Source organism: Cynoglossus semilaevis, chromosome Z (genome assembly GCF_000523025.1).
Source record: "Cynoglossus semilaevis isolate Cse_v1.0 chromosome Z, Cse_v1.0, whole genome shotgun sequence".
In the NCBI taxonomy this organism is placed as follows: domain Eukaryota; kingdom Metazoa; phylum Chordata; class Actinopteri; order Pleuronectiformes; family Cynoglossidae; genus Cynoglossus; species Cynoglossus semilaevis.
This window is the reverse complement of record NC_024328.1, coordinates 883,346-909,434: the sequence shown is the minus strand read 5'-3', so window position 1 is coordinate 909,434 and position 26,089 is coordinate 883,346. Positions and strand designations below refer to the sequence as shown.

General features: G+C 37.9%; 2 protein-coding genes across 8 annotated transcripts in view; both read right to left on the bottom strand.

Annotated features, from left to right (window-relative positions):
- The window catches only part of LOC103397388 (collagen alpha-1(I) chain-like), a gene marked incomplete at its 3' end in the record, with an annotated part of 26,232 nt that extends 9,879 nt beyond the window's left edge, over positions 1 to 16,353 (bottom strand). Inside the window, exons 1-17 of the mRNA XM_025053398.1 lie at positions 15,832 to 16,353; positions 12,211 to 12,355; positions 11,628 to 11,786; positions 11,276 to 11,468; positions 10,407 to 10,514; positions 4,995 to 5,408; positions 3,463 to 3,507; positions 3,226 to 3,345; positions 2,182 to 2,220; positions 2,027 to 2,080; positions 1,859 to 1,912; positions 1,656 to 1,763; positions 1,186 to 1,239; positions 741 to 794; positions 503 to 547; positions 174 to 227; positions 51 to 95 (exon numbers count right to left, since the gene is read on the bottom strand). Of these exons, the coding sequence (XP_024909166.1) occupies positions 51 to 95; positions 174 to 227; positions 503 to 547; positions 741 to 794; positions 1,186 to 1,239; positions 1,656 to 1,763; positions 1,859 to 1,912; positions 2,027 to 2,080; positions 2,182 to 2,220; positions 3,226 to 3,345; positions 3,463 to 3,507; positions 4,995 to 5,408; positions 10,407 to 10,514; positions 11,276 to 11,468; positions 11,628 to 11,786; positions 12,211 to 12,355; positions 15,832 to 15,946 (1,806 nt within the window). The remainder of the gene's footprint in view (positions 1 to 50; positions 96 to 173; positions 228 to 502; positions 548 to 740; positions 795 to 1,185; positions 1,240 to 1,655; positions 1,764 to 1,858; positions 1,913 to 2,026; positions 2,081 to 2,181; positions 2,221 to 3,225; positions 3,346 to 3,462; positions 3,508 to 4,994; positions 5,409 to 10,406; positions 10,515 to 11,275; positions 11,469 to 11,627; positions 11,787 to 12,210; positions 12,356 to 15,831) is intronic.
- Positions 16,354 to 16,476: 123 nt separating this feature from the next.
- The window catches only part of cacna1ba (calcium channel, voltage-dependent, N type, alpha 1B subunit, a), an 81,579-nt gene continuing 71,966 nt past the window's right edge, over positions 16,477 to 26,089 (bottom strand). For 6 of the 7 annotated variants that reach the window (XM_025052984.1, XM_025052985.1, XM_025052990.1 and 3 more), the window contains 6 exons: positions 25,513 to 25,648; positions 25,050 to 25,169; positions 24,170 to 24,208; positions 23,705 to 23,936; positions 23,128 to 23,345; positions 16,477 to 22,658 (listed from right to left, as the gene is read on the bottom strand). In XM_025052984.1, coding sequence (XP_024908752.1) covers positions 22,104 to 22,658; positions 23,128 to 23,345; positions 23,705 to 23,936; positions 24,170 to 24,208; positions 25,050 to 25,169; positions 25,513 to 25,648 — 1,300 coding nt within the window. In that variant the 3' untranslated portion in view covers positions 16,477 to 22,103. The remainder of the gene's footprint in view (positions 22,659 to 23,127; positions 23,346 to 23,704; positions 23,937 to 24,169; positions 24,209 to 25,049; positions 25,170 to 25,512; positions 25,649 to 26,089) is intronic. The other variant, XM_025052989.1, reaches the window with a different exon arrangement.

Here is a 26,089-nt window from a genome sequence, read left to right as displayed (position 1 = left end):
GCAGCTTAAGTAACATGTGTGAACATTTTAAAAGAATTAAATCTGCTTACCACTGGACCTGGAGGACCTTTCATTCCATCCTGTCCAGAATTACCCTGGTAGAAAAGCCAATTTTGTGATACTCCAGTAGTTCAAGAAAGTGAACAACATTAAGACAATAATTTGAGTCCAACCTGTAGTCCTGGAGCTCCAGGCAGTCCACCTGGGCCTCTGTCACCAACAGGACCCTAGATAAGAAAAATAAAAGAACCTTAAATAATGTGTGATCAAAAAAGAGCAGCATACACATGAGGTTCAGCTGCTTAACTGAATGTTCAGTTACATTTGAGTTATTCTTTGCACTCAGGTATAGTCAGGTAACCCTTACATATACTAAGCAGTAAATATGATTGTATAGGAATGAGGCATGTATAATTATTTAAAACAAAAAAATACATACTGTACAAGCAGTATATTCATAGTGCAGGTATGGAACATGAAATTGTTTTTTAGGTATTCTTACAGATGGCCCCACAGGTCCCTCTTCTCCTGGTTCTCCTTTAGATCCCTGGAGAACACACAGACAGTGTTCAGAGACTTTGTTTCTATTTACAAATATTCCATCATCAATCACTGTAAAATACATTCTGCACATCAGGCGTATGTTATTAGTACTGACTCACTGTACTAAACTCTTTATATGCATAAAAATTCAGGGACATTTTTACAGGACACGATATAAATGTTTAAAGCCAAAGAACCTTTATCCCCATTCTTCCCCTGTCTCCGCTTGGTCCAGGCTCACCAGGAATACCCTAAAATTTATGACAGAACAAAAAAGTATTTATTCAGAAAGAAACCAATTGTAACATCAACTTTATTCTTATGTAACTAAACGCCTATGATTTTAGGGCAGCCATTTAATTTAATTGCGGTTGTTGAGTTGAAAATAACTTTATATCACCATTAGTGACATCCAGTGGTGAGGCTGAATAATTGTTTAAAGTTGAATTGAGAGCTTCTCCATTTTCATACCAACCTTCACATAAACTACTAAAAAATAAAGATAAATTCTCTCTGCAGTAATGATGCATTTCAGGAAATATCTATACAATAACGAACCAGACTTCTGCAGCTTTAACACTTCTCGTATGATCACTTGACCATTTGATCATTTATTTACATCTTTTGAAACTGCACTCTCACCTCATCTCCTTTCTCCCCTGGAAAACCCCCATCTCCTTTAAAACCCCTGGGACCCTTGTGAACAGAGAAATAAAAATCATATAATTGAAGTAGAAATGATCAAATACCTTTTGGGTTAGTTCCAATAGAATAATGTGCATCATTGCATACTGAAGCTTTAGAGTTAGAGATATCAAGTACAGGAATTTTTTTAACATTTGCACCAAAAATGGTAATTTTCTTTAACTTTTCATAATAGTGGAAATCAGAAATTAACCTTAGGCTGGGCAGTTTTGTGTACCACTAGTTACATCAGCTAAATGTTGGAAGGTTTAAAAGTGCTACTTTTTTCCCTTGTTGAAGAGTTATTTTTTTACACAAAGTTAACTGCAGTAGAAACACAGACCACAATCATTAAATAGAACCATTCAAATGTGCTTAGTAGTAAATGCCTAATATACAATGGGATAGAAAAACAGCACTTTTTTCACCTGGATTCCTGGAAGTCCTGGTGGACCAAAGTGTCCATCTAAACCTCGGACTCCATCTTTGCCCCAGTTCCCTTTCTTGCCAGGAAAACCTTGTGGCCCTGGTACACCCTAATACAAATGATGTTTCAGCACACACTGTTAACTACTTAACTTAAAATAGTGTTAACCAGTATTACAAATTGATTTTAATTTTAAACATTTACCACATCCCCTCTGACACCAGAAACTCCTGTGATTCCTGGGTCTCCTGGTAGGCCCTACATTTCAAATATTTTTAGAATTAAAAAATGACATTGTGACAATGTATGAAAAACATGTGACTTACATTAAAAATTATGTAATTACTAACTGAAGGTCCAGGTGAAACTTACTAAAGGACCAGGTTTTCCCATTTGACCCATGGTTCCAGGTGGTCCACGCTTTACCTAAAAAGGAAATATAACAATAACAATAACAGATAAACCAGTATCTTTGATATCTGACACTAATCATTCATTTGACCAATCTGAAAAGCTGAATTACTCACTGGCCAACCAGCTCTAAGTGTTTGAAACAATGTTGATTTCTGGAAAAAACAAAATAAAAAAATTACATACTCATAGTTGTTGTCTACAAATAACCATACAATTACATACATTTGGTAATAATGAAATGATAAATAAAAGGAAAAAAAACAATAGTCAAGTAGCCACTTTTTTTCAGGTGTTTCATAAACTTTAAGGTATGATGAGTGTCACAATGTGTCTTTGACACTTTGTGTTGTGTAACATATGAGACTGCAAATGGATGCTTTGATACACACTTAAGGGTTTGAATTTAACTCAAGAAGTCAAAGTAGGATCAGGTCTTTAGAGGACTAAATCGCCCAGCTTTGCAGCTCCAGGATAAACACAAAATGGCAGAGGACTCCAGTGGGTCTAAGAGCGGTGAGGAGCTAAACTTGTCCAAGGTCTGGACCTCCTTCACTGGAGGTCTTTGTGGATGGAGCAGTAAAGAATCCTCACTGTGCTCTTAGTAAGCAGTAAAAGTGAAAACCTACAAACACTCCTCTCTTCTAAGGACTTGGTCTGGCAGGAGGATCTAGGCCTCAGACCAGACCGAGACCAGAAGTCTGGATCTGCTCCAGTTACAAAACATGGAAGATACTCCAGCTTTTCATTATGGCCTCTGTAAGTGCAAAAAGCTGTGAGACCAAATGGCTGTGGCCATTTACAAAATGTCAACAGAAGAAAAGATTAGTCAGCTCTTCATAAAATAAAACCTGATTTCNNNTTAGATGTCTCCTTTTTCTAATTTTCTAATTCTCTAATTCTGGTCTAATTCTCAGACCAGGTGACATTTTTAGAATTACCCTCTTGATTATTGATATTATTATTATTATCATTATTATTATTATTAAACATATACATTAAAATACTGCATACATATTGTGACAGTGCAAATAGCTCTCTGTTTAAATTGTTCTGCCATTTGTAAATCTAAAATTCACTGACATTTACAACAGTGTGGTTTAAGAGAATTTGGTTTAGTTGAAGTACAGTTAGTTTAGATTATTTAAAGAGAGGTTTACCCTGAAAGTGATCCAGTCATCTTCTGTGTTACTCCATAAGTAAAGTGTGGGAAGTCCTGGAGGACCTAGATGTCCTGGATCACCTCTTCTACCATCTAAGCCTGGAATACCTTGAGATCCCTAAATAAAAACAAAAAGATATACAATAAAGAAGTGACAATGACAAAGCAGCCACACGTTCCACAGGCTTAGCATCTAAATGGTCTCTCATGTGATATTTTATCCAGCACTTCTTACCTTATCACCTTTTAATCCAAAAAGCCCTTCTCTTCCAGGACATCCCTGAAATAACAACAGTACATTTAACCGTTTTCTCCTTCATAGACAATGGTGCACATAAGTCTCTGATCACACATTTGTTGTTTAGACAAGTTCAAACGTAATGTTTTGGTACCAAATAACCATCCTAAATCTGTCAAATGTGTCTGTCTTTGATCCGATCATTTACATGGGCACAAGCATGGTAGCGTCCTCACTCACTGCTCCTCGGGCACTTAAAGCTGCTCACTGTTCACTTTGGTGATGGGTTAAAAGCAGAGACTCAATTTCATTGTATCCGCGTGTTACAATGAAAATAAGGCTATAATTTATTTATTTATTTAAGGTAAGAAAAATATATTTTGTCACATATGGAATCTAAAAGGGCTGAAACCTTTAAGAAGCAATTGGAGCACAATCAGCAATCTACAGGAGGCAGAAGAAAAAAGACTGGCTGCACTGATGGAAATGACTGTTGCATGAAGTCTAAATATAACAAATCAATAATCTGTCTTACTCATAAAAGATGAGAGAAAAAGTGAATCATTCTGGGTACAACCACTGCAAATAAATATGCCTTAATTGCCACTACTGTCTGTCTACTGACTGTTTGGCAACACCCACACAGCTACAGTGCATATGAAGAAAAGGCCACTGTGGTCTATTCAAGATGTTATTAGTGCAATATGTTTTCAGAGCAATATCTGAAGCCTGTAATTCAAAGGTGGAATAAAAAAAACCAACAGAGAAACCGTCACAGAAAACAGAAACCAACCATAACCACTACTTCCAGTACAAGCAGAACATTTTCCCACTCATTAAAGGATTATATAAGACTCTCACAGAATTGACTGTTTTCTTTTTTTCCTTTTTCTAGAACAAGAGACAAATGTTGAATATGTTCTAAAATTAAAAATATATATATCAAGATATCATGACCCTATTTCCTCCTAATCTAATCTAATCAATACAAACACAACAATTCTGATTTTAACTGTTCTGCAATTCTTCTTCTATTAACAACCATAATCATAAATGTAGATTTGTAAAAAAAATCTAGCATATAACTGGATAAACTGCATTAGGTATTGACATTGGTTTTTAAAAAGAGTTTTAATAGGCTTTAACATTATAGTCACGTAAAGGCCTTAAATTACTTTGGTAGCCACTAGGGGGCAGCTGCCTGACTTTAGCTGAACATGCAGTATCTACAGCTACCTCAGTTTATAATGTTAATTAAAAAGTGCACAGATTTGAATTAAATGAACTGGTTTTAGGCAGGGATTCCCGAGACTCAAATATGCCTACAAGAACCCTGACAAGTCAATTTAGCATAATATGTCCTCTTTGATTGATTTATGACAGACCAAAAGACGCAAGAGACAGTTCTATATAAATAACCAGTGTTCACAGGACAAAGAAAAACAATGTGGATTCAAGTCTTACTTCAGAGCGTCATCACACTGAGCTGCCATTTACCTAGACTTGAGTTAAAAAAAAAGGTTGCTTACTCTTCTCCCCTGTGGTCCTTCTGGGCCTGGAGGACCTCTGTGGATTCTGTAATCCCTCTGGTCTAGTCCATATAGTTTAGTTCCTGTTCCAGTCACAGGGATAGTATGCAGTGACTCCTTGTGCTGCAGAACTTCTTCTTCCATGTTTTTGTACATCAATAGTGTGACACTGTTTGACTTCACCTCAGACATTTGTGAATCAGGAGAGGTCAGGTCAAATACAGGATACATTCTTCTTTCTCCCGTGTTTTTTTCATTGATATTTTCATAAGTTGTCTGGAAGTTTGAAGATTCAGTGTTGCCAAGTCTTTTGTCCTTCCTATTAGTTCCAAACGGAGAATGAGGTTCGTCAACGTGGAAAACATCATGACTTTGATTGAGAATTATTTTGTCTATGGATTCTGGAGGAGGATCCTAGTGGAAAAGGAGAAGAAATGTAAATCAAACATTTTTTGTCTCAGACTGACAGTTCTCCAAAGACCATGTGTGAGAAGATAGTGATGCTCTGAGGATTGGCAGGAAGAAGAGAACCCATACTACAACAGTAGGTCAAATACAGGATCCTCTTTTTTAAACTGCTCACAATGGCCCTTCATCAAGGACAAGCAACAATCATTCCTACAGACCAGTCAAACAGCAGATACTTTATAACTGTGCACCACAGGTTGTTTGTTCATTGAATGTTCTGTATCAACGCTGCTCTTACAGAGTACAACTATTGTCCGGTAAATACCGAAAGAGAATTATTCCAACACCAACACTAGAGCACAGAACAAGACATCAGTAAGCTAAAGAAAGAAGGTCACTCAGAACAGCTGTGTTGTGCTAATGTTGACATAGTACTTTCATCTACTCCATTAGAAGAGACTGAGTTCTTAATATACACAGCATGAGACAAAGTTGAGCTGTGCCGGTTATTATATGATGCAACACAGGCCAAATGCTGAATCAGCAATTTCCTCCAATATTCTTTAAACCACCTCCACCATTAAATGTTTTTTTCCAACACAAACAGCACTCTATGAGGGCTGCTCCAGTGTTTTCCATAGCAACCAGGCATCACTCAGGCATGTTACACAGTGGCTAAAAATATTCTCTTGGTTTTGGTCAGCAGTGCACTGGACACAAATTTTTTTGAATACAGCTACCAGCTATGGCGAAATACACTCCTGCTTTCCGGGTAGAAGATAACAGAGAATGCAAATACACCTTTTTATTACATATTTTCAACAGCTTACAGACATAGCACATGTTAAGATAGCAGTCACTCTGTGCCTAATTGTCCAGGTTGAGGAGCAACACCACCTCAGCCTGCCCTGAAGGGATGAAGCACTTCCTCCGGTGTGTCTGTCAGTGAGCAATAGCTAGTCTCAGATGCTAAATTATGTATTTGGTCTTGTGAAACTAAAAAACCCCAAAACATTTTATTATTATAATTATGAAATGGGTGTAAAGACTGGAGTATAAATAAGTCAAATATTTAAGTTTTAAAAATAGATCAATCCCAAGAAAGTTGTGGAATAATTAAGACTAAATGAGATAAGTTAATATTATTTTTTCTGTAAATTGCTGGGACAAAAAAAAAAAGGTCAAGTGCTTGTGTTTGACACGTGTGTGTGAAAAAGCATGGTACCTGTAGAAGATGCTGAAAGTTGCATTCTAAAACTTTTTTCCTTAACGCTCCTCAAAATTTGGAATGAAAATGTTAACCTGATTAATTTACAAATACTACATTTTTAATCATTTTTCAACTCAACTTTTTTTTTTACAAATCATACCTATCACATTATCTGTGATAGGTTTAATATAAATGTAAAATCATCAATCAAAGCACTGCATCATGCAAGTTTGTTTTAACGTTGCTTTAAAATATAGGGCTTTTCTATTCTATTGGTCACAAAATATACAGCATGCCACTGTATGTGGTTTATAGGATGGATTTCCATCCATCAAAGGATGTGTTAACTCCTCACACCCTCAAACTGCTGGTGAGATTGTTAAGCATCTGTTACGCTAAGTCACTGCTGTAGACCAAACAATGGTACTTATAGTAGACACAACACTGTCATCATTTAATTACAATCACACATTGATCACTTTTTCTAGCACTTAATCTAGCAATTAATTACAGGCTTGTTGTGGTCTACATCTAGTAGCCCATCTGTGGGTCACATCCCAACTGAAATGAACTAAGGCTGACTTTATTGTTGCCCTATTTGGGACCAAAGAAACCTGTGAATGATGCCAGATATGAGCCAATAAAGACTAAAATATGTGTGGCTCTAATTAAATAGATAATAGATAATCATTGGGCCTGATGCTATCTGGCTGATTTGCCTCCACTTACATTTAGTGTTTTCTTCCCTAGCACGAGAAGTTGAGAGTGGAGCGGTCAATTGTTATGCCACTATGAAAGGTTCTTCCTTCGATTATTTGGTACATTCAATACTTTAAAATAGTAGCTTTGAAAGGTTATCAGTTGGGGCGTTTTAGAAAAAAAAGAGAGAGAAAAGTCCCTAAAGTTGGATGTAATTGTATGTTGTAAGGTGATTCAAAAATAATATTTAGAGACAAAACCAACAACAAAATGTCAAACAACTGACAATCACCTGGTGGACTTGTGGATGGTTTGGATAAAAAAAAAAAAAAACTTCTATCTGAACATCTGGGCTGGATGAGCAGACTTGATTCACATGGATCAATTTAAATAGACTTGAATAAATTTAGCACAAAAGAACTGTGACGAAATCACCTCCCTCGTGACGAGAGTAAGAGTATAATTTTACATCTGGAACATTCCAGGTCGAGTGCAGTGATCAGAAGCAATAAAAATAAACAGATATGATGAATGTAAGGGTCACGGACGAGACACGTTTGGATTTAGACACAGCTTAAAAAAAAAAAAAAAAAAAGCTTTCCATTATCACTTGTCATGTCCTCACACTGTTGTACATACCACATGTGTCTGTTGTCCGTCCACAGTTAGTCCCACGTAAAGAGAAGCGTGCAGCCAAGAGCAACCAAGCATGAGAGTTAATATGAGCCACATGTCTACAGCATGTCTTCAGTGAGTGCAGCTGGGCTCCAGTCAAACAGAGTCCACTGGGCATACAGTATATGAAGACCAAAAAGTGTGTGTCCAACCAGGAGCAGCCTTTCCCTTCCTGTAGATGACCCTCCTAGAGCTGACAGGGACACACCCAGGCCTCTGCTACACATGAAGATACACACACACACACACAAACAGACACAGCCCTCAGCAGGTTGTATTTCCCCATAGACAACTCCTTTTAGAACAAACACAACACAATATAGACATAAATAGTCACTAGAGTACTGATAGATACATTGTTCTGAGTGCTGCATGCTTTTTACAGAAAATATACTCTTTTGTAATATTTCGTAATATATTTCGCCAACCCATAGAGAGAACTTAAAAGGTCAAAGGTTTATATCAACCCCAATAAACTGCACCAAAAGAATCGGATGCTTCTGTCTTTATGTTTACTGCAAGATTCTCCAATGAGAAAACTGATTCTAGATACTTCCAAGACCTCTTAAAAACTTTATTTCACTACTAGTAGTTTTACAAAACATGCGTATATTAGAAGACTAAAATAAACATATACTCTTTAAAACCTTCCATTCCTTAAAGTTTATATTCAACAACTTATTTTTTACTTTCTGTAAATCTAATTGTGATATAAAAGACACCAGGAGGACCAGTTACTATTGTCTGACACATGGTAATTGATAAACACTTTTTAAGCGTGCCCTCCACTGCAAAGCATATGAAAAACGTATCTGTTTGAAGGTGAGCTACACATTTGCCAACACATAGGCTGTTCAAAGGAGAACCATGTCTTGTGGGAGAGTCTTTAAATTTTAAGTCAGGTGAGTTTAAAAAACAAAACAAAACAATGTCTGACAATTAAAGGGTATTTTGCCCCTGAGCATCTCCTGACTTGTGGCCATGGTCATTGCTACATTAAAGGATGAAAGGACAGCTGCAAAAACAGACACGGACAAAGACAGACACACACAAAACGCTGCTTTGGCATTTCTTGTTCTTGAGTTGACATGTCCACAACAAAGAACGAGTAACGTAATGGAAAAACACCTTAACAGTATCTATTTGTCAGTTAAAATAAAAATTTAAAATAATATTTTTACAAGCTTTTAAGTAAAAGCTAGGTGCTACGTGCCTCTCCTTTTTATTCTTCTGAAATCTAAAAATAGGTCAAAATGTTTTGTGCCATATGACAGGACAGAGTGTGAAAGGACAAAGTGTGTGATTGACAGCTGGAGAGCTGGTGCTAGCTACAGGCAGCATAAGTAAACATTAGGTTCCAAAAACCAACATGGTCCCATTTGTTTGTTCTAAGGCCAAAAACACCACAATGAATTAAAGTATTTCTTTTATGCCAAGGTTGGCCAAGATAGTTGCAGCCATGGTAAATGCAAAAATAGAGCAGCGTGAGCAAGCCTTTAATCATGTACGTTCTTTCAAATACTTCCTAACCACACGTCCATTGGCAGCATTAACCTTTATGCTCTTCCTAACATAAAAAATGCATCATCTACTGAGTGTGGAGAGAAGTATCGCATGGAGGTGCCTGCAAGCAGGAGCAGACTAGATAGATGAACACTGCAGAGCCAAACCACCACCACCACCACCACCACCACTATCGTCATCATCATCATCATCATCATCATCATCATCATCATCATCATCATCATCATCATCATCATCATCATCATCATCATCATCATCATCATCATCATCATCATCATCATCATCATCATCATCATCATCATCATCATCATCATCATCATCATCATCATCATCATCCTCCCCAAGGAAGGTTTTATCAGAGACACCACATAATTTAGCATTTACACATGCATGAAATACTGCCCACTCCCTGAGGAAAATAAAGACTAATAAATAATCAAGACAAATGAGGCAGAGTTTCTCACATTCACCTTAGCAGGCTATTCATTTACTGTTTGCTATAGTACATTAATCACTGCTTCTTCCTGTTTCTAACAGTGCTAGAACCATTTTGCAGTCACACTATGCAATTATACTAAAGATCAGTCAGTCAGTACCAGCTGGTACTGGTAGCCCTGTGCTGATCTTTGGAGGATCATTGTTAATGGGGGCTAGAGCCCCATGGTCTATGCTCTCAATGTGTCTTTTTTCGTCAATTTAACATTTTCTTATTTTCTTTATATTTTAAGCTAGTACTTCTCAAATAGTGTAGTGGGCCCCTATGGGGGGCGGGGTGAGGTGCCACGGGGGGTTCCAATGGAATATGGCACAGAAAATAATTGAGAACCACTGTTTTAAGCCAACATTTTTCCTCATACTTGCCTAAACCCCAACATATAAGGTTTATAAATATTTACCAAGAAAGCATTGGAGGCTGATAGGTCGCAGGCAGACTGGCGGAGATTACACTGGTCTCTGGCGGCGTCTGGATCCCCCATAACAAAGGTTAATTGCCTAAGAGCACCCTGAGGGACATCAACAGCAAGACAGGGTCATAGGTTAATCTCAGTTAGACTTTAGGCCCAGGAAGCTCTGCCATCTGAACCCATAACCCCCACTTTTCATAGACAGACTTGACACATGGCAATGTCAAAAGGGGTGAGGTGAGGACATCAATCACGACTACTTCTTCACTCTTACTCTGTCATCCCGACAACTTTGACTTCACGTCTCACAAACAAATTAAGACACTTGAATAATTCATTTAAACTCACATGCATGAGGACATTTTTGCAGCCATTGGCAATAATATAATAACATGTCTGCTATGAAAAAGGTCAAAGCAAGGGGGAGATCGGGAGGACAAGGAACACATGACAAACTGCCAGGTGAAGGTAAGGGTAAAGTTAATGAACGGACCTAGAAAATAGAAATGTAAGAGTAAATGACTAAAGACTAATGGCATGCCCGCATGCATGTGGACTAATGGCATGTTTTAAATGTTTTGCTTCCTATTTGGGTACAATTAATTAGGTAGTCAATATCTAGATATTTCTGGTATTATTTAATTGATTCTTAAAAAATCTAAGATGAACCTTGGCTTTCTGAATTGAAAAAGAATTAGACTTAACAAGTTCTGAATTCCTTTTGGACAATTTTATATGACTAGTGTGCTTTTAAAGACTTAAAAACTGAAAATAAAATGTTGTCACTGTCACATAATGTTTTCTATTTACAGCCATCAGGTGGTGACATCAGCCCAACCCATCAAACAAATCACACTTACATCAAAAGGTGTCTCTGTTCTTTCTATGCTGCCCCCGACCATCAGCATGCCATCAGTGGAGATGGGCTGCCAGGGGTAGGCCCAGTTCAACCTTTCCACCAGAGTACAGTCCACATATACCTCCAGCCAGAGGGGGGAGACACTGAGTGCCAGCTGGTGCCACTGACTGTCCCGTAGAGATCTGACAGTGATCCTGGTGGAAGTAAATGAAGCAGGTGAAACGGTATGTAGCAATTTGTTATTGATTATTAAACTACTTTTCTGAGAAAACACTGACACATTTCCATGATAATTGTCAGAAACATAATTATGTTTGTTGGTTATTTTATATAAACCATTGGGTCAGACTCACTCATATTCTCTCTGTTGTGTGGAGATGAAGGTGAGTGAAGACAAGCTGAGGCGGAGTTGCAGTTGGATGTGGTGCTGAGAGTTTACCAAAGTCAAAACGCTGCTCTCCTCCCTCTGAGAGCTTTGCAGCTCCATCAGCAGGCTGAACTCATCGGAAAACCTGCAGGACACGGTCAAACACACAGACACACACCAGCATACAGTTAAAAAGGTTAAAAATGAGCTTCTGTTAGAAGTTACCCACAACAGACATACAGAAAAGGTACATGGTACTTTCTTTCTGATCTAAGCAGAGATTTTGGGGTCATGACCCCATATATGGTTGTCTGCAATTCAAATGGGGTTGTCTGAAATGTCTGCCAAAATATTTTTCATCTAATTTTTTTAATTTTTTTATTAACTCTTACGTACTTTCAACACACAATAAAAACTTGATCAAAAACTAACTCTAAAAGGTCAAAATGGGCTCAAAAGACAAAAAGGGTTGGGAGCCACTGTATTAAACCATTAGTTCTGTAGACAATGAACAATTGCAGTATATCTGAAGTTTATCCTGCCACAGTCTTGATTCTGTTTCTCTGTACCTTGGTCCAAATGCCTGCCATGTTGACATCATCAAAGTGCCGTATTGGCCGATTTGAAAATATGGGCAACTCAGACTGTCCAGTGACATGGAGATGTTGTTGGTGGCAGGAAAATGAGAAAAAAGCTGCAATAAGTCCACTTTTTCTGAAAGAGAGTCAATCAATGGAGTTATCATGAAAATGAAAAAAGTATGGAAAAGTAACACAACAACTATTATGCTACTGTACATTTAAGGGTAAAATCCTACATAAATTATTTGGGAACACATCCATAAACATCAGCAATATTATTTTAGATTATATTTTTAAAAAATAACCCTAACCCTAACCAGCAATACTAATTTGTATGCAATAGATATTTGTATACATTTAACAAAATAATTGATAAACATTTATCAATGGAACAATGTTATTTAAAATTATCTATAATTTATAAGTATATTGATGGTTTAAATCCGGCTTCTGTCAGTCCAGTCTGTGTTCATCATGAACCAGAGAGAATCAGTTGCACAGATGCTGTGGTATCTCCTTTCAAAGCAGACTGTGTGCAGGTGGAGGATGATGAACTGGCATCTTGACCCCATGTGCCAAGAGTTTGGATTCCTCTGTGTTCCAACTGGAGCCGGACCACATAATGACAGTTTATGACTACATTAGGTCAGGAGTCAAGAATGTGGAGAATGTGTAGATAAAACTCTGGTCTGGCTGATGTCTAACATAGAAGGGAATTACAAGAAAACCAAGTTTAACATTCTACTTATTAATGTTGTGGGTCAGAAACAGCTACATAAGAAAAATCTGGCCCAGAATAATATGTTGCCTATGTGTGATCTACAGTATACATACCATGTAATCAGCCACATGGATGATATCCATGAAACCACCTGAAACACGTACAGACTTCACTTTGAAATTCTTTATATTCTCTTCTCCATCAGTCTAAATGACCCCTGAATATTTCCTTGTTTCTCCTCCCAGAAGAATAATATTATTGAAAATTGATTGGACGATGTAATGTTATACCTCAATAGTTCTCCATCGCACACCTAGCAAACTAAGACTCACAACGATCTCATTTCCAGTCCCCAAAATAAACCAACAGCGGGTCAGCTCCAGTCTCTCTTATTATTTCAGTGTCTGCTTATATTTTAATGAAAAACCTAAAAGTCTATGTTCTACATAAAAAAAAAACAACTTGTATTCAGAGCAAAGAATTTTAAGCACATTTCTTATGTTATTTTACTTTACATGAAGAAAAATGTGTGCTTCTTTATGGCTCAGAAGTGTAAGTCGGACTCTTCCGACTATGTTCTAGATTACGATGTTACCACTGTGTTAGCATAGGTACTTATGTACGGAGTTCCGACTTACGGCTGTATTTTCATCAGCATTATTAAGGTCTATTTTAGAAAATTGGAACAGTAGTGTTATGCTATATACGTAGCTAGCACCATCTGGACAGACTGCAATAACACTGCAAAGGTACAGGTGTGTTGTGGTACGTCTGTTAATCACAGTCCTCCTTTGAAAAGTTTGTAATGACCTTGTAAACTGCTGTACTGTATAACTGTATACTCCATTTTCTGCCATATTCCTGGGGATATTTGTTCAAGTGCATTGAAATTCTTGTGCGTGTCTCACATATTTAAACCAATATAAAACATACCGTACATCTGTCTGCAGGATGATGCAGCTTTTTTATAGTTTTTCTGCTCTGCTTGTAAGAGCTCACATACCTGCTTCTCTTCGTAAGGTCTCAAACACTAACGATTACCAAATCAATGCACATAATAATGTCTTTATTGCATTTAACTAAACACTGCAATGCAATATCAGATTTTTTTAAGGTTCTGCAGGANNNNATGTGGGTAGAGGGGTTTCAACAACTGGCAAAAAAAGCTTAATGCTTCAGCCTCACACTGTATCTGCAGACTGCATTTTTTTCAGGGACAAAATGTAAGGAAAGCAAACAGATATCCCTTTCACCAGGATTACCCAAGTTAATGAAAAGGTATGTGATCTAACTTCCTACTAAATTTAAGATATTTGCTCCTATCCACCTATAATATGTTTAAGGCACAGAAATGTTAATTCATGTGTGACTGAGACAGAGACAACAAAGATCAAAGTTCTCTTAAGGTTTGAGAATTAATGTAGTTGGTTTATAAGTTAATGTTACATACAGTGATAATGAGTAAATATTTTTCTGATAATGATGTGGTGTCATTTACAATTCCCCATATTATCCTGCAAAACAAGATATCATTGAGCCACTACTAAAAGGTCCAAGGATCTGACAGTTTTCAATTCACTCAGACGCATGGACAGCCAAGACATTATCACATTTACTTAGAATATATTGTTATTTAGAAGGCTGGAGTTTACACAATACTCAAATGCACAAATAGTCAAATTCAAGGAAAAAGGGTGGACCATATCCTATCAGTGTCATGTTCCTAAAATTAATAATTCCAGACTTTATTTCTATATGCTTGGTTAATGGTGGATTAGTGGTTAAGGAAGCGTACTTGGGTCCAGAAGGCTTCAGGTTAGAGTCCACTAGCTGCCAAGTTAGCACTGAGGTGCTCTGAGCATGGCACTGTCTCCACACACTGAGCACCTTATAAGCGTCCGGCGTGTTCACTTCGGTTAAAAACAGAGGTCACATTTGGTTGTGTGCAGTAGTGTGCTGTGTCACAATGACAAGTAGTTCGTGTTTCTTCTTTTCTGTCTTTCCACTTAATTCAGTTAACACCAGAGTAATTTAATGTGCAATATGGAATATGTGTAAAACATCCAAAGGTTAAGAGAGGAAACAGCAGAACAAAGCAGATCCAGCAAAATCATACCTGTGAGGAAAGTTTGTTTTTTTCACTTGCCATTAACACAAACACTTTGGAATAGTTTAAGACCTTCACAGTACAACATAAGTAACACAGAATCCAAAAAAGCTGGGCTGAACACTGTCATCTTAATCTCACAGCCTGTACACCTGGACTAATACATAACTGACACTAATTATTGATTGAGTGACCACATGGAGGAGAAGACAAAGTCTAAACATCATACAACATCTTTGGAGCCTTCGGTTCGTTGCTTCTACATTATTTCTGACATAATAGGTCTGATAGATAACTGCCCTGTCTCTGCATACCACACAACAGACTTCAGGGACTTCTCTCTGGAGACACGTCCCTGATAATAAAAAAAACAAGTCAGTTTACTTTCAAGGGTCTATATTTTGTGTCTACCTCTTGTCTGGCTCTGTGTTATATAAAAGGGTAAAATTTGTTTTATATATACTGTGCTTTAATGAAGGAAGTGCTGCTAACCCACTAAACGACACCAACGTTGCTGCTGACAAAGTCCACTCACCACTCATAAATGTATATTACTGTTTTATAAACTTCTATTCAGTTATTCATTTTTACCGACTAAGTCAACATGACGTAATGTGATGACAAAAAAAATCAACAGAAAAAAGAAAACAATAAAAACGTACATGCATACTTTGATAAATTCTCTGAGAGTGAGAGAGCTAAACAGCCCTTAGTGTCTTTAGTGTAATTTATTTATTTACTTTTTCAATTTTTAGTTAATTACACAGCTGCTACTTCTCACCTGCTCGCTGAAAATCCCAGGTATCTTCATGCAACGCGGTCACATCCCCGGAACATTCAAGTAGACAGAAGTCAAGATAGAAAATAAAAACCTTGACGTAGTTTAATGAAAACATTATTCCAGCTGTTTACCAATAAATACTGTAAAAAATAAAGACACCCGCTGACAAACATCAGAACGCACGTTCTTTGCAACTGAGCTCTGCGTCAGGTGGAGAGCGGTTGAACGCATTTGTTTCAGCACCGTCAAACCAGGATGGAGGCGGCACCCTGTCACTTCCGAAAACTTTTCAAAATAATAGCTGGATACAGGAAACTAATACGTTCTACTCACTTGATACTTGCGAGCGGCTTCCCGCCACCTCGCAATTGGCATTAAAAAACAAAACCTTCAAATTGCTTCCAAAAACAGCATAATGATGATTACCTTGCCAGGTGTTGTTTTCATGAAAAAACTAAGCAGTTTATCTTTTATTTTGTAACTTAGAACTTCAACAAGGTAATTGTAATTCAAATTAGCGTTTTCTTTTTGTTGTTTATGCAAAAACACAAGGGGGCACTGTAAATAGCAACACTGTCAAAAAAAGCAAATTTTTAGGCCAATCAAGTTGGAGAAGGTTTTGTTTCATTCTTTTTTATTTCAAGGTATTTTGCTTCATACAAAAAGTTTAATGTAGAAACAACAGCAGAATTCAAAGTTTGGCCAAGAAACATAAAATCAGGCAAAACAAACATTTCACTGAATCTCAAGGCCCAAACAAAGGAATGTTCCAGCTCTGCTGCACGTATGGAACTATTGACCACAACCAATACTGTTGTTTATAGAAATAAGAAGTCTTTCAGCAGACCCCACAATTTATATCAAATATGAAAAAATCAACAACAAAATAACACATAGTATCTAAAAGTACTAAGTTCTCTACATGCACATACATCGTTAGAACATGCAAACTTTTGTAGTTTGTCGAGGTAAGACACACATACAGTAATAGCCAATAGAATGCAGAATAAAGTAATTGAATCTCTTCTAATATTATATACTATTGACCCAGACTTGGACAAAGATGTAGTTGGAGACCACATTCTTTGGGGGTCCACTGTACTTGAAGCTACACACAGGCAATAGAGTTTGGAAGGTCCAAGATTTTTTTTTTTTTTTTTGCCTTCATGGGAGTAAACTTTTAAAACAATAGAGGTCATTTATATTTTCTTTTTTTTCTGCAAAATAATGTGTTAACATTGGCTAAGGTGAATTTATAAAAACCTTTTTTAGATTTAAAGTTTCTGTTGTGATGTCAGAGTGGGTAAATGTAATATGCATGCAAATATATTATGTAGAAATTCACTGTAACCCTAAAAGTTCTGCTTGCCGTTTACACTTTGTGCCTTTTGTCTCTTTTTTGTCTGCATTTGTTTACACCTTTCAAAGTCATTTTTCTACAAAACATTTGGTCACACTCATGCTCATGAAGCCTAAACGTAATGAGAACATGGAGAAAGCTACTCAAAATTGTGTCTTTGTTGCATAAAGAAGACGTCCTGTCCAACCAGCAGCTTCAAGACATAAATAAAGTGTGTGTGTGTTGCGAAGAAATTGCATAATATAAATAAGATTGGAGTGTGAGAATTTAGCCCAACAATATAAGACTGGAGTATCTTCACCCAGTCGTGACAGATGGAAAATGGTGGAAAGCTGTTTTTCAACACCTCAAACAGCTGGAGAACATGTCTCTTAAAACTGTAAGCAATAACAAAAAAAGAAGTCAGGCCGAAACAGTGTCCAGATCACTCCTGAACATTGTTAGAAATCTGGAGCCAGCATCTCAGTTCACTTCTGGAGTTTTTTTTTTTTTGTTGTTGTTGTCTGTCTTGGAACTTCTCTTTATATAAGAAACAAATATAGACATCAGGATTCCAAATAAAGGCTAGTTTTCTGGAGTTAATGTTACATCACTACAGCCACCAAGTCCACGTGGACAGCATGGTGTTGAATTCAACTGGATTGCTTTAGTTTTGAAATTACTGTTTCTTTCCAAGTGAGATTTCCCCAGATTAGTGACAGAGACAGCGTGAGTGTGAAACACAGTGACCGTCTGTCAAACTCACCAGGTGAACACTAAGATGTGACAACACCAACCAGGCTTTATCAAGTGTTTTTAAATCTGACAGCATTTTTGGATCCTAGGCTTCACTTTTGGAACCCAATGGCTCTGTCTATTTCTTTTTAACGCTCTTCGCTACATGTTGTTTATTTTAGACACCTACAGTACTTTACTTAAAGTCTCATATTTTCCCAGAATGCAAGTTTCCACAAACATGCTTCAAGTCCCAGCATAAAAGCATTGTTAGTCTTAACCTGTTTGTCGTGTCCCAACCCAGATTTAAGGATTACAGTTGATGTTTGATAACAACATAGGGATAGTTCAGGTTTTGGAGTTGTGGATGAATATCAATGTTTTAGTGCCATATTTATGAGCCTTTCTATTGACTGGGTTATTCCTACTGCTTTTACAGACAAGTCTGCAAGCAAAATGTTCTTGTCATACAAAGAAAATACCCTTTTTTACAATGTCTTTTTTACAGTAAGTATTTTGCTATCTGCACGAACTGGCAATTAGGAAAAAAGGAAACCTTTTTAAGATTTGGACATCAGTCTCTTTGGAACAGTGTCTACTATCGGAACAGTTCCTGCTGTCAGGCTCCATGAGACAGGGGCCGCTAGAATTTCAACAGTTTTTGCTTTCCACACACACACCAGAGAAACAGAGACAGAGAAAGAGAGAGAAAAAGAGAGAGAAAACAGGAGAAACAAAAACAAATACCACAGAACCAGAAATTTGATGCATATATGCCAATAAATATCAGTGCATATGAATTTGGGGGTTTTTGAAGTGAGATTGTATGAGCTACTGACTACATTGTCCATTAGTTGTCATTGCAATTATTCAAACTAATACCCTAATCCAGCAGTGCCTACTATCTTAGCCTGTGTTAGGAACAATGTCGCTGCCTTTTTTTCCACTCTACCCCTATAGGGCTGTACATCTACGCTTGTCCTATGTCTATTTCCTCCACTCTTTTCTTTCCCATGTGTTAAATTGACACTTTAAGTTTGACTTTATTTTAAACTGTAAAATCCATTGAGACAAATGTGTTTTGCGAATTCGGGCTATTCAAATAGAATCGACTTGACTTCATTCCTGTGTCTGTACTGTGTTGAAAACTGACATCTGTAAAGCCCTCACTCCCTGCACCAACGTTCATAGATGAAATAATCACTTTACACTACTGCACTGTAGAGCAGTCGGTCGTATTCTGCTTCCCTTTAAAAGTTCAATGCATTGTCTTATGACATAGAACAATTTTTTCTCCCTCAAAGATACAAATCTAACCATTAAGGGGAAACAAAACCAGCAGTTTCTTCGTTCTCAGTAGCTAAAAATGCAGTTCAAGGCCCTGGGATGGTCCATAATGTGGATTAGTGAACGGTCTACAACCTAGAAGTTGGAAACGCCGGTCAACAAGCAAAAGGACAAAATAGTGAAAATATTTGGTGTTATCATGAGCTAAAGCTGCTATTAGATCCCAAATTCTATAAGATTGGCCTTCAGCTAAATACCAAGAACAACAAATACATGATCTTATTATGCTTTTCAACAACTATATAATAAAAGACTATACAGATTATGTCCAGACTAGAGAACGTAACATCAAATTTGTCTCATTTTTTCATATGTGGCATAGTCAACAATCAAATGTCATTGTCTAACAGTTCAGAAAGCTGTGGTTTTCACACTAAATGTCTGCCATGACCATGCACATACCAGTCACTGCACTGTGTGATGAGTTAGCCGTAAGTACAAAAGAGCCAATGTATTAGTAACTCATGAAACCCAACTTCAGAACCTCCCTCTCCTCCCCTCAAATAAATAAATAAATAAATAAAATAAAAATTTGATTTTGAATTTGATATTTATGTTTCACACACACAGACACACACACAATCACACACACATATGAGGTCCTGTCCTTCCGACCTGCTACTGTGGTCAGAAAGTGCACAGACATTAGTTTTATCTGAGCAGGTAAAGTAAGACTAGAGGTCACACTGAGACATTGTTTCCAAAAAAAGGCATTTAAAAAAAAAGCTCTAACCTGCTCTAACATCTGAACATGCACAACGTCTCATTGGCCTCAATGTCACTGGATACATACATTTATGCAGTTGTAATAGTATTTTCCAAAACACTGCTCCATATACACTTTTTATATCAGAAACAAGAAAGAAATATAGTTAACTTCAGTTTTAAGGGTTTTTTTTTTTTTAAGCGTGCTGTAGGTTATCGTCTCCATCACAGACAAGGGTTTTTGCAATTTTCTGCAGAGCTACATACAGAGTGAACCAAACAGCTACTCATGTGTGGATGCATTAGAAAACAGTTACTGTTTTTTTCTCTACAGTATATCTAAAAGGATAGGCACTTGTTTTAAAACATCGCAGAGAAGTCTGTAAGAAACATTAGACCTGAAACAATTGCAAAATCGGAAGCAGTTCACACAACAGTTTTTTTTCTATTGTAAAAAAAAATGCACAAAAAAAATCTACTTGATCTTTTTTTATGTATTGTATATGTATATATATGTATATATATTATATAGGTATATATTTATACATACATATATGTATATTATAAAATAAATTGGTCAGTCAGGAGATTGGGGATCTCTCTTTAACTTTGCAAGTATTGTAATATAAGACAGATAAACAATCCTTGCTGCCTGTTCATCTGCCCAACACACGAGGGAATGTCATTAAGGATTAGGTATAACCATAGAATAACGCCGTTCTAAACTAAAGAACACCACAGACGTGGTGACTTCACTGAACTGTACAACAGACACCATCTTCATTCTGTTTCTCACTTCATGTTGCCACCACCATAGTCACCCTGATGTGTGAAAGCATAACTTTATTTTGTTTTCTTAGAAAAATGAACAGCTTCACAAATATGACTCTTTCATCAAGGCTATCGCCACAGTATTTCATTCTGATCATTTAAAATCAAGTGTCGACGCAGAGCAAAGAGATGGTGCTCATGACGGCTAAAGATTTACATAGTATATGAAAAATAACTATTTTGTTAGACTTTTCCACAACTAAACTGTTGGAGAATTAAAGCAACATTTAAGGATGTCATAGTTTTGACTGGATGAAAATGCTTTTGATATATTTAATGCTGCATAAAGAACAAAAGTTGTAATTGCTTTGTTGTCTAATGTTGTCTAATGATGAGCATCAGTACAAAGGATGAACACATTGGGATACTGGCATTATAATGTGTTTACAAAGATTTCTGCATCTGACCCTCACTCGTCTGTGCAATGATCGGGTCTACAGGTTCAGGTAAAACCAAGAATCTGAACGTGGACTGGCCTGAATCTGTCAACACGAGTCGACAGAGACAACAAATTACAGACATTCCATCAGTCTGTTAATACAACAATACATAAAATAAAAACTTTCCTGTTTAACATAAAGGAAATCTATTTATTTCCAATTGGACTTTTTAGAATTAACTGTTGCCACCATAATTTCATTTAGAGTTAATGTGTATTTGTTTGTGTTTTAGGTTTGTCGAGGTTAGAATAGTGTGGATTTGATTTTACTAGATTAGATTAAATAAACTAAATAAATAAAATAATCAACTTTATTGATCACCTTGGGAAATTCCCTCAAATAATCATTTATAAGTTGTTTTGTTAAAATAGCATAAAGATTAATATAAGTTATTATTTTAAATTAAATGTGTTGATCATAATATCCTGTTAAATCTGCTCGGAAAAAGTTGGGTTGATATTTGACCTAAAAAGATTAAATTATTCCACAGACAATTTCCTGACTAAAGTCACTGCGAATGACATTCATTAGCTCTGTTGGTCAGGTCAAAAGATCTTAAATGGATATTATGTGTTTGGTGATGCAGTATGAGGGTTGTTATGGTGGTGTCAAATTTTACCCTGAAGTCAAAGCAGAGTTGAAGATCAGTCCAGTCAGACACAGACGTCTGACTCTCTCTCTGCCCTGTGATCAAGACGATGGATTCATGTTCCTTCTGTTTAGACGTTTTCTCTTCTAACCTTAGCTCTCCAAGTTTCAAATACAGCATTAGACACACGCACACAGTCACAATGTAAACTAAAGCCTTCAAAGAAGATGATAAAACTCATCACAGTTTCTCAAAAATGCATTAAAAAGATTGGTTTAAAGCCATGCTAGCACCATTCGTTCTCCTCTGCCTCTTGGTAATACCTGGGTGCCCTGACGCCAGAGCCTGGGCTGGTGTTGCCTCCAAAGCTAAAGTGGTACCCATTAGGTACCCTAAGGTTCTGCTGCGGAGCCGGAGGGAGGGCTCCGGTCATGCGAGGCAGTGCGGTCCAAGATGAGCGTCCGGTGCACGGGCTGGGCGACAGAGACACCGTATCCTGGAAGACGTCCAGCTGGTCCCGGAGGCTGCTATAGGGGCTGCCCAGGGCATCGCTATGGCCCTGGCCTAGAAAAGGCTCAGAGCTAATACGAGTGACGGGGCAAGGGATGTGGTGTGAGCTGCTGTGTCGGAGGGCGTTGTGCTCCGATAGCCCGCGGCTCAGCCGTCCAGGACTCAGAGAGGCCTGACTGGACACAAAGTGCACAGGGGAGGAATTGGCAGTCTTGTAGGCCACCCCTGGCCTTGGGGTGAGGGGTGTCTGGGGGAGCTGCCGTCGTCCACGACTCGGCGTGCTAGAACTGAAGCTCAGCACCACTGGGCTGCCTTTAGCCCAACCACTGCCCTAGATGAAAAGTGGACAAGCAATTTGAAACAAGAGAACGATGTGCAAAAATATGTAAGAGGAAAGATAAGGGGAAGGAAACAAGGGAAAAGGAGAAGAAAAGGAAAAGGAAAAAACACCAACATGAAAGATGAAAAGAAGAAGCCACTCCATAGAAAGAAGACAGACAAAATGGATGGAAATGATGAAAAGAGAAAGTGGGAAAAGAAGAGAAAGGCCATGAGAGGCTGCACCACAGACTGGCAGAGGACAAAGTAGAATTAAGAGCATGCAAAAAAATCACAGCGGCCCAGCAGTCAAAAAAGCTGCATAAGATCAACATGGGGAAAGTACAATTTTGTTATTATCTTAAACTCTTGTGCCTAATCTAAAACAAAGCATTTATTAATTATTCTTCTTCTTCTAACATTTAACCAAGACCAAAAAAAAAACCTTCTTATTCATTACTTTCCCTCTCCTCTCCCCCCACCTGCTTGTTGTTGAGTTCCAGCCCCTCGCTGGGAGAGGCGGCACAGCTAGCTGTGGCAGATTTGCTGTGGCAGTGCTCCCGGCCACAAAAACGGTCGCAGGAGTAGTAGCGCTGCTTGTCCCCCGTGGAGTGGTGGTGCTTCCTCTCATGGGAGCGACCACGGTCGTGGGCTCGCTCTCTGGAGGTGGCTGGATCTGATACAGGTTCATCCTGTGCACCTATACGTTTGGGAACATGTCGTGGTTAGTGGTTACTGTTTTGACTTTAATGTAGACACATAATTCAACTCTTGTTCTGACTGTGGAATCAATTAATAAAGCTTTATGTGTGTGCCATGTTCACTTGACTTCAAAATATTATTTTTTGTATTTTTACAGAATTCAACATACACACACACAAACACACACATACACACACAGTCCAAACTAAATCAAATCAATTAAATTATAAATTAAATTCTCTCAGGAGTGATACAGTAAGAATACACTGGAAGAAGTGTTCAAAACCCACATAGCTAGATTTACATTGTATCTAGAGCACCACACCGCCACCTCTCGGTGTGCATGAGCTAACTCACCAACAGAGATTGCTGGCAGTCCACCCACGGGTGTATCCAGAGACCGCTGTCTCTTCTCTCTGTCTTTGTCTCTCTCCCTGCGGTGGTGGCAGCGATGGTGGTGATGGTGATGGTGGTGAGGACGCTCGTGACTGGGTCTTTCCAGGGTGTAGTCCCGTAAATTGACCTCCTGAGGACGCTGTGGAGCCACCGTGGAGGCGGAACGCTTCATCGGACTTGCATCAGGGACAGCCTGAGGTGAGGAGAACCAAGTCAGCACCGGCAAACTGTTTGTAGCTCTACATTGTGAATTTGAGTTTTTTGAATGACTACATTTCAAAAGATTTACTGTAGGAGGTTAATGAACACAACTAATGATTACTTTAGGGCACAAAATATGAATACAGTAATAGATTAATTAATTTAGTATAGAAGAAGGCAAACATATATAAAAATATATATAAAAGGCTGAGAGTGAGTACTTACAGCCAGATGGGTTCCTGTAGAGAGTCGTGACTGGCCCCACTGTTTCAAAGGAAAGGTAAAAAGAGCAAAAATATGACATATTAGGAACCACATTCGAATGCTGTCGGCTAAAATCTCCAAGGAATTATTCATTTTCTGAAGGACTTTCTGCCAAAACTGTTTCCTCTCATCTTTGAACTTTTCCTACAGTTTCTCTCACTTCACAATAACCCAGTCAGCCGTCTTTCTTCTCCTGTGTATCTATAATCCAGGGCCATTTGCAGCCACTACCATCTATCCACTTGCTAGCAGGAGAAAAACAACAATGGCAGGCTGCCACGACCTAATCGGATTACTCTGGACTGCTCCCAGTGAAAGTAGGACCAGCAGTGGCTTCTCTAAATGGCCTGAGAGAGGAATGCACTCTGAATGCACAAATCGATCAGCATCACTCAGGAAATGAAGGCGCTTTATTGTATTTCTTCACATCAAGAAAAAAGATTAATTTAGTATTTTTTAAGCTTTGTCTAGACCAAAGGTGTAGACAGCAAGAACTGTCAGGAAAATCACAAGATAATTTGTTTTTGAATCATGGTTTATTTGTCATAAACTCAATGAAAGCAATAATCACTCTTTTAGTCCGGCCGGACTAAAAGCTTTACACCCTAATAGAAAGCAAAACCATTTTGAATTCCTTACCACAGGAAGTTCATGTTATTAAATACTAACACAGAAAGCTTAGGTAAGTTTAATATATTTAATTGGCTTATATGTACGCATCATCACAGTAATAATAAAGTTATTTTATATGGAATTTTGATCAAGCACCTAGCACTAGTTTACGATTACATTCATTTTAGAAAGCAGCAGAGATGTGCTGGGAAAGAGAAGAGACATTGACCTGCATCTCAGCAGTGAGTCGAGGCATGGAAGCAGCTCTGCCCTGGTTCTCCAGACTTGCACCAGGAAGTGGAATGGTACTGCTGATACTGGTCTCCATCTTCCTCATCTCCACAGACTCCTGGGCATGTGTACAGAGAAACAGACAGACAGACATTTATAATCTAGATTTACCAAATCTTAACTCAATAAAACTGTATGAGGTTGTGGTAGAACAGGAGATTTTAATCATGCACATTTGCTAAATATTTGTTCATCCAAATTAAAAATCAATTAGGAAATGAAGGCACCCTCCAGCTAGAAGACAGTAGTGTGTACCATCAACATGCTCCTAATCAAGTTGCCAGTAATGTCTGAGCCCATGAAAAGCAATGGGTTCAGACATTCCCTTTAAGCAATTTCCTTCTGTCTGAGTTTTTGTCATAAAACGTCTTTTGTACACAGCTTGTGTCACTGTAAATTACCTGAACCGCCGCCGTGTCTAGGTTGTCCTCTGATGGACCCCTTGATAGGCTTTTCTTAATCTTGGCTCGAGACACTTCCTTTGGTTTCTCTGTCACCCAGGACGATGACGGCTTGATGTTGTTATCCTGACCTGGCCTGTGGGTGACATCAGTTACAGGTCAGCCTAAAACGACTATAAATGTGATATTTAAAAAATCTATCTCTACAACATCTTCAGTCAAATGTCCTGGTACACCTTAATATTAACGGACCAGTTTCATAGTAAATGTTTGAGCAGCTGTACTCATAGGTTACTGGGATCTTGGACTTAATGGTATGTTCTAACAGTAGACATTTTTTTTCAATCACTGTATTCTTTGTATTTTTGCTATACTGTACCTTCTCCTGTCTCCACACAAATACAAACCTCAGAAGTGATGCAATACCTAACTGAGTTCCTCATCTAAACCTGCAGGTGTTTTACTTTTAAAATGTTTTAGGCATTCTCAGTCTGAGTCTGAATTTATCTGTACTAGAATAGACACATACTTTCTTCTTTTTCTTTCCACTACATGGATAACCAGTGACTATACAATG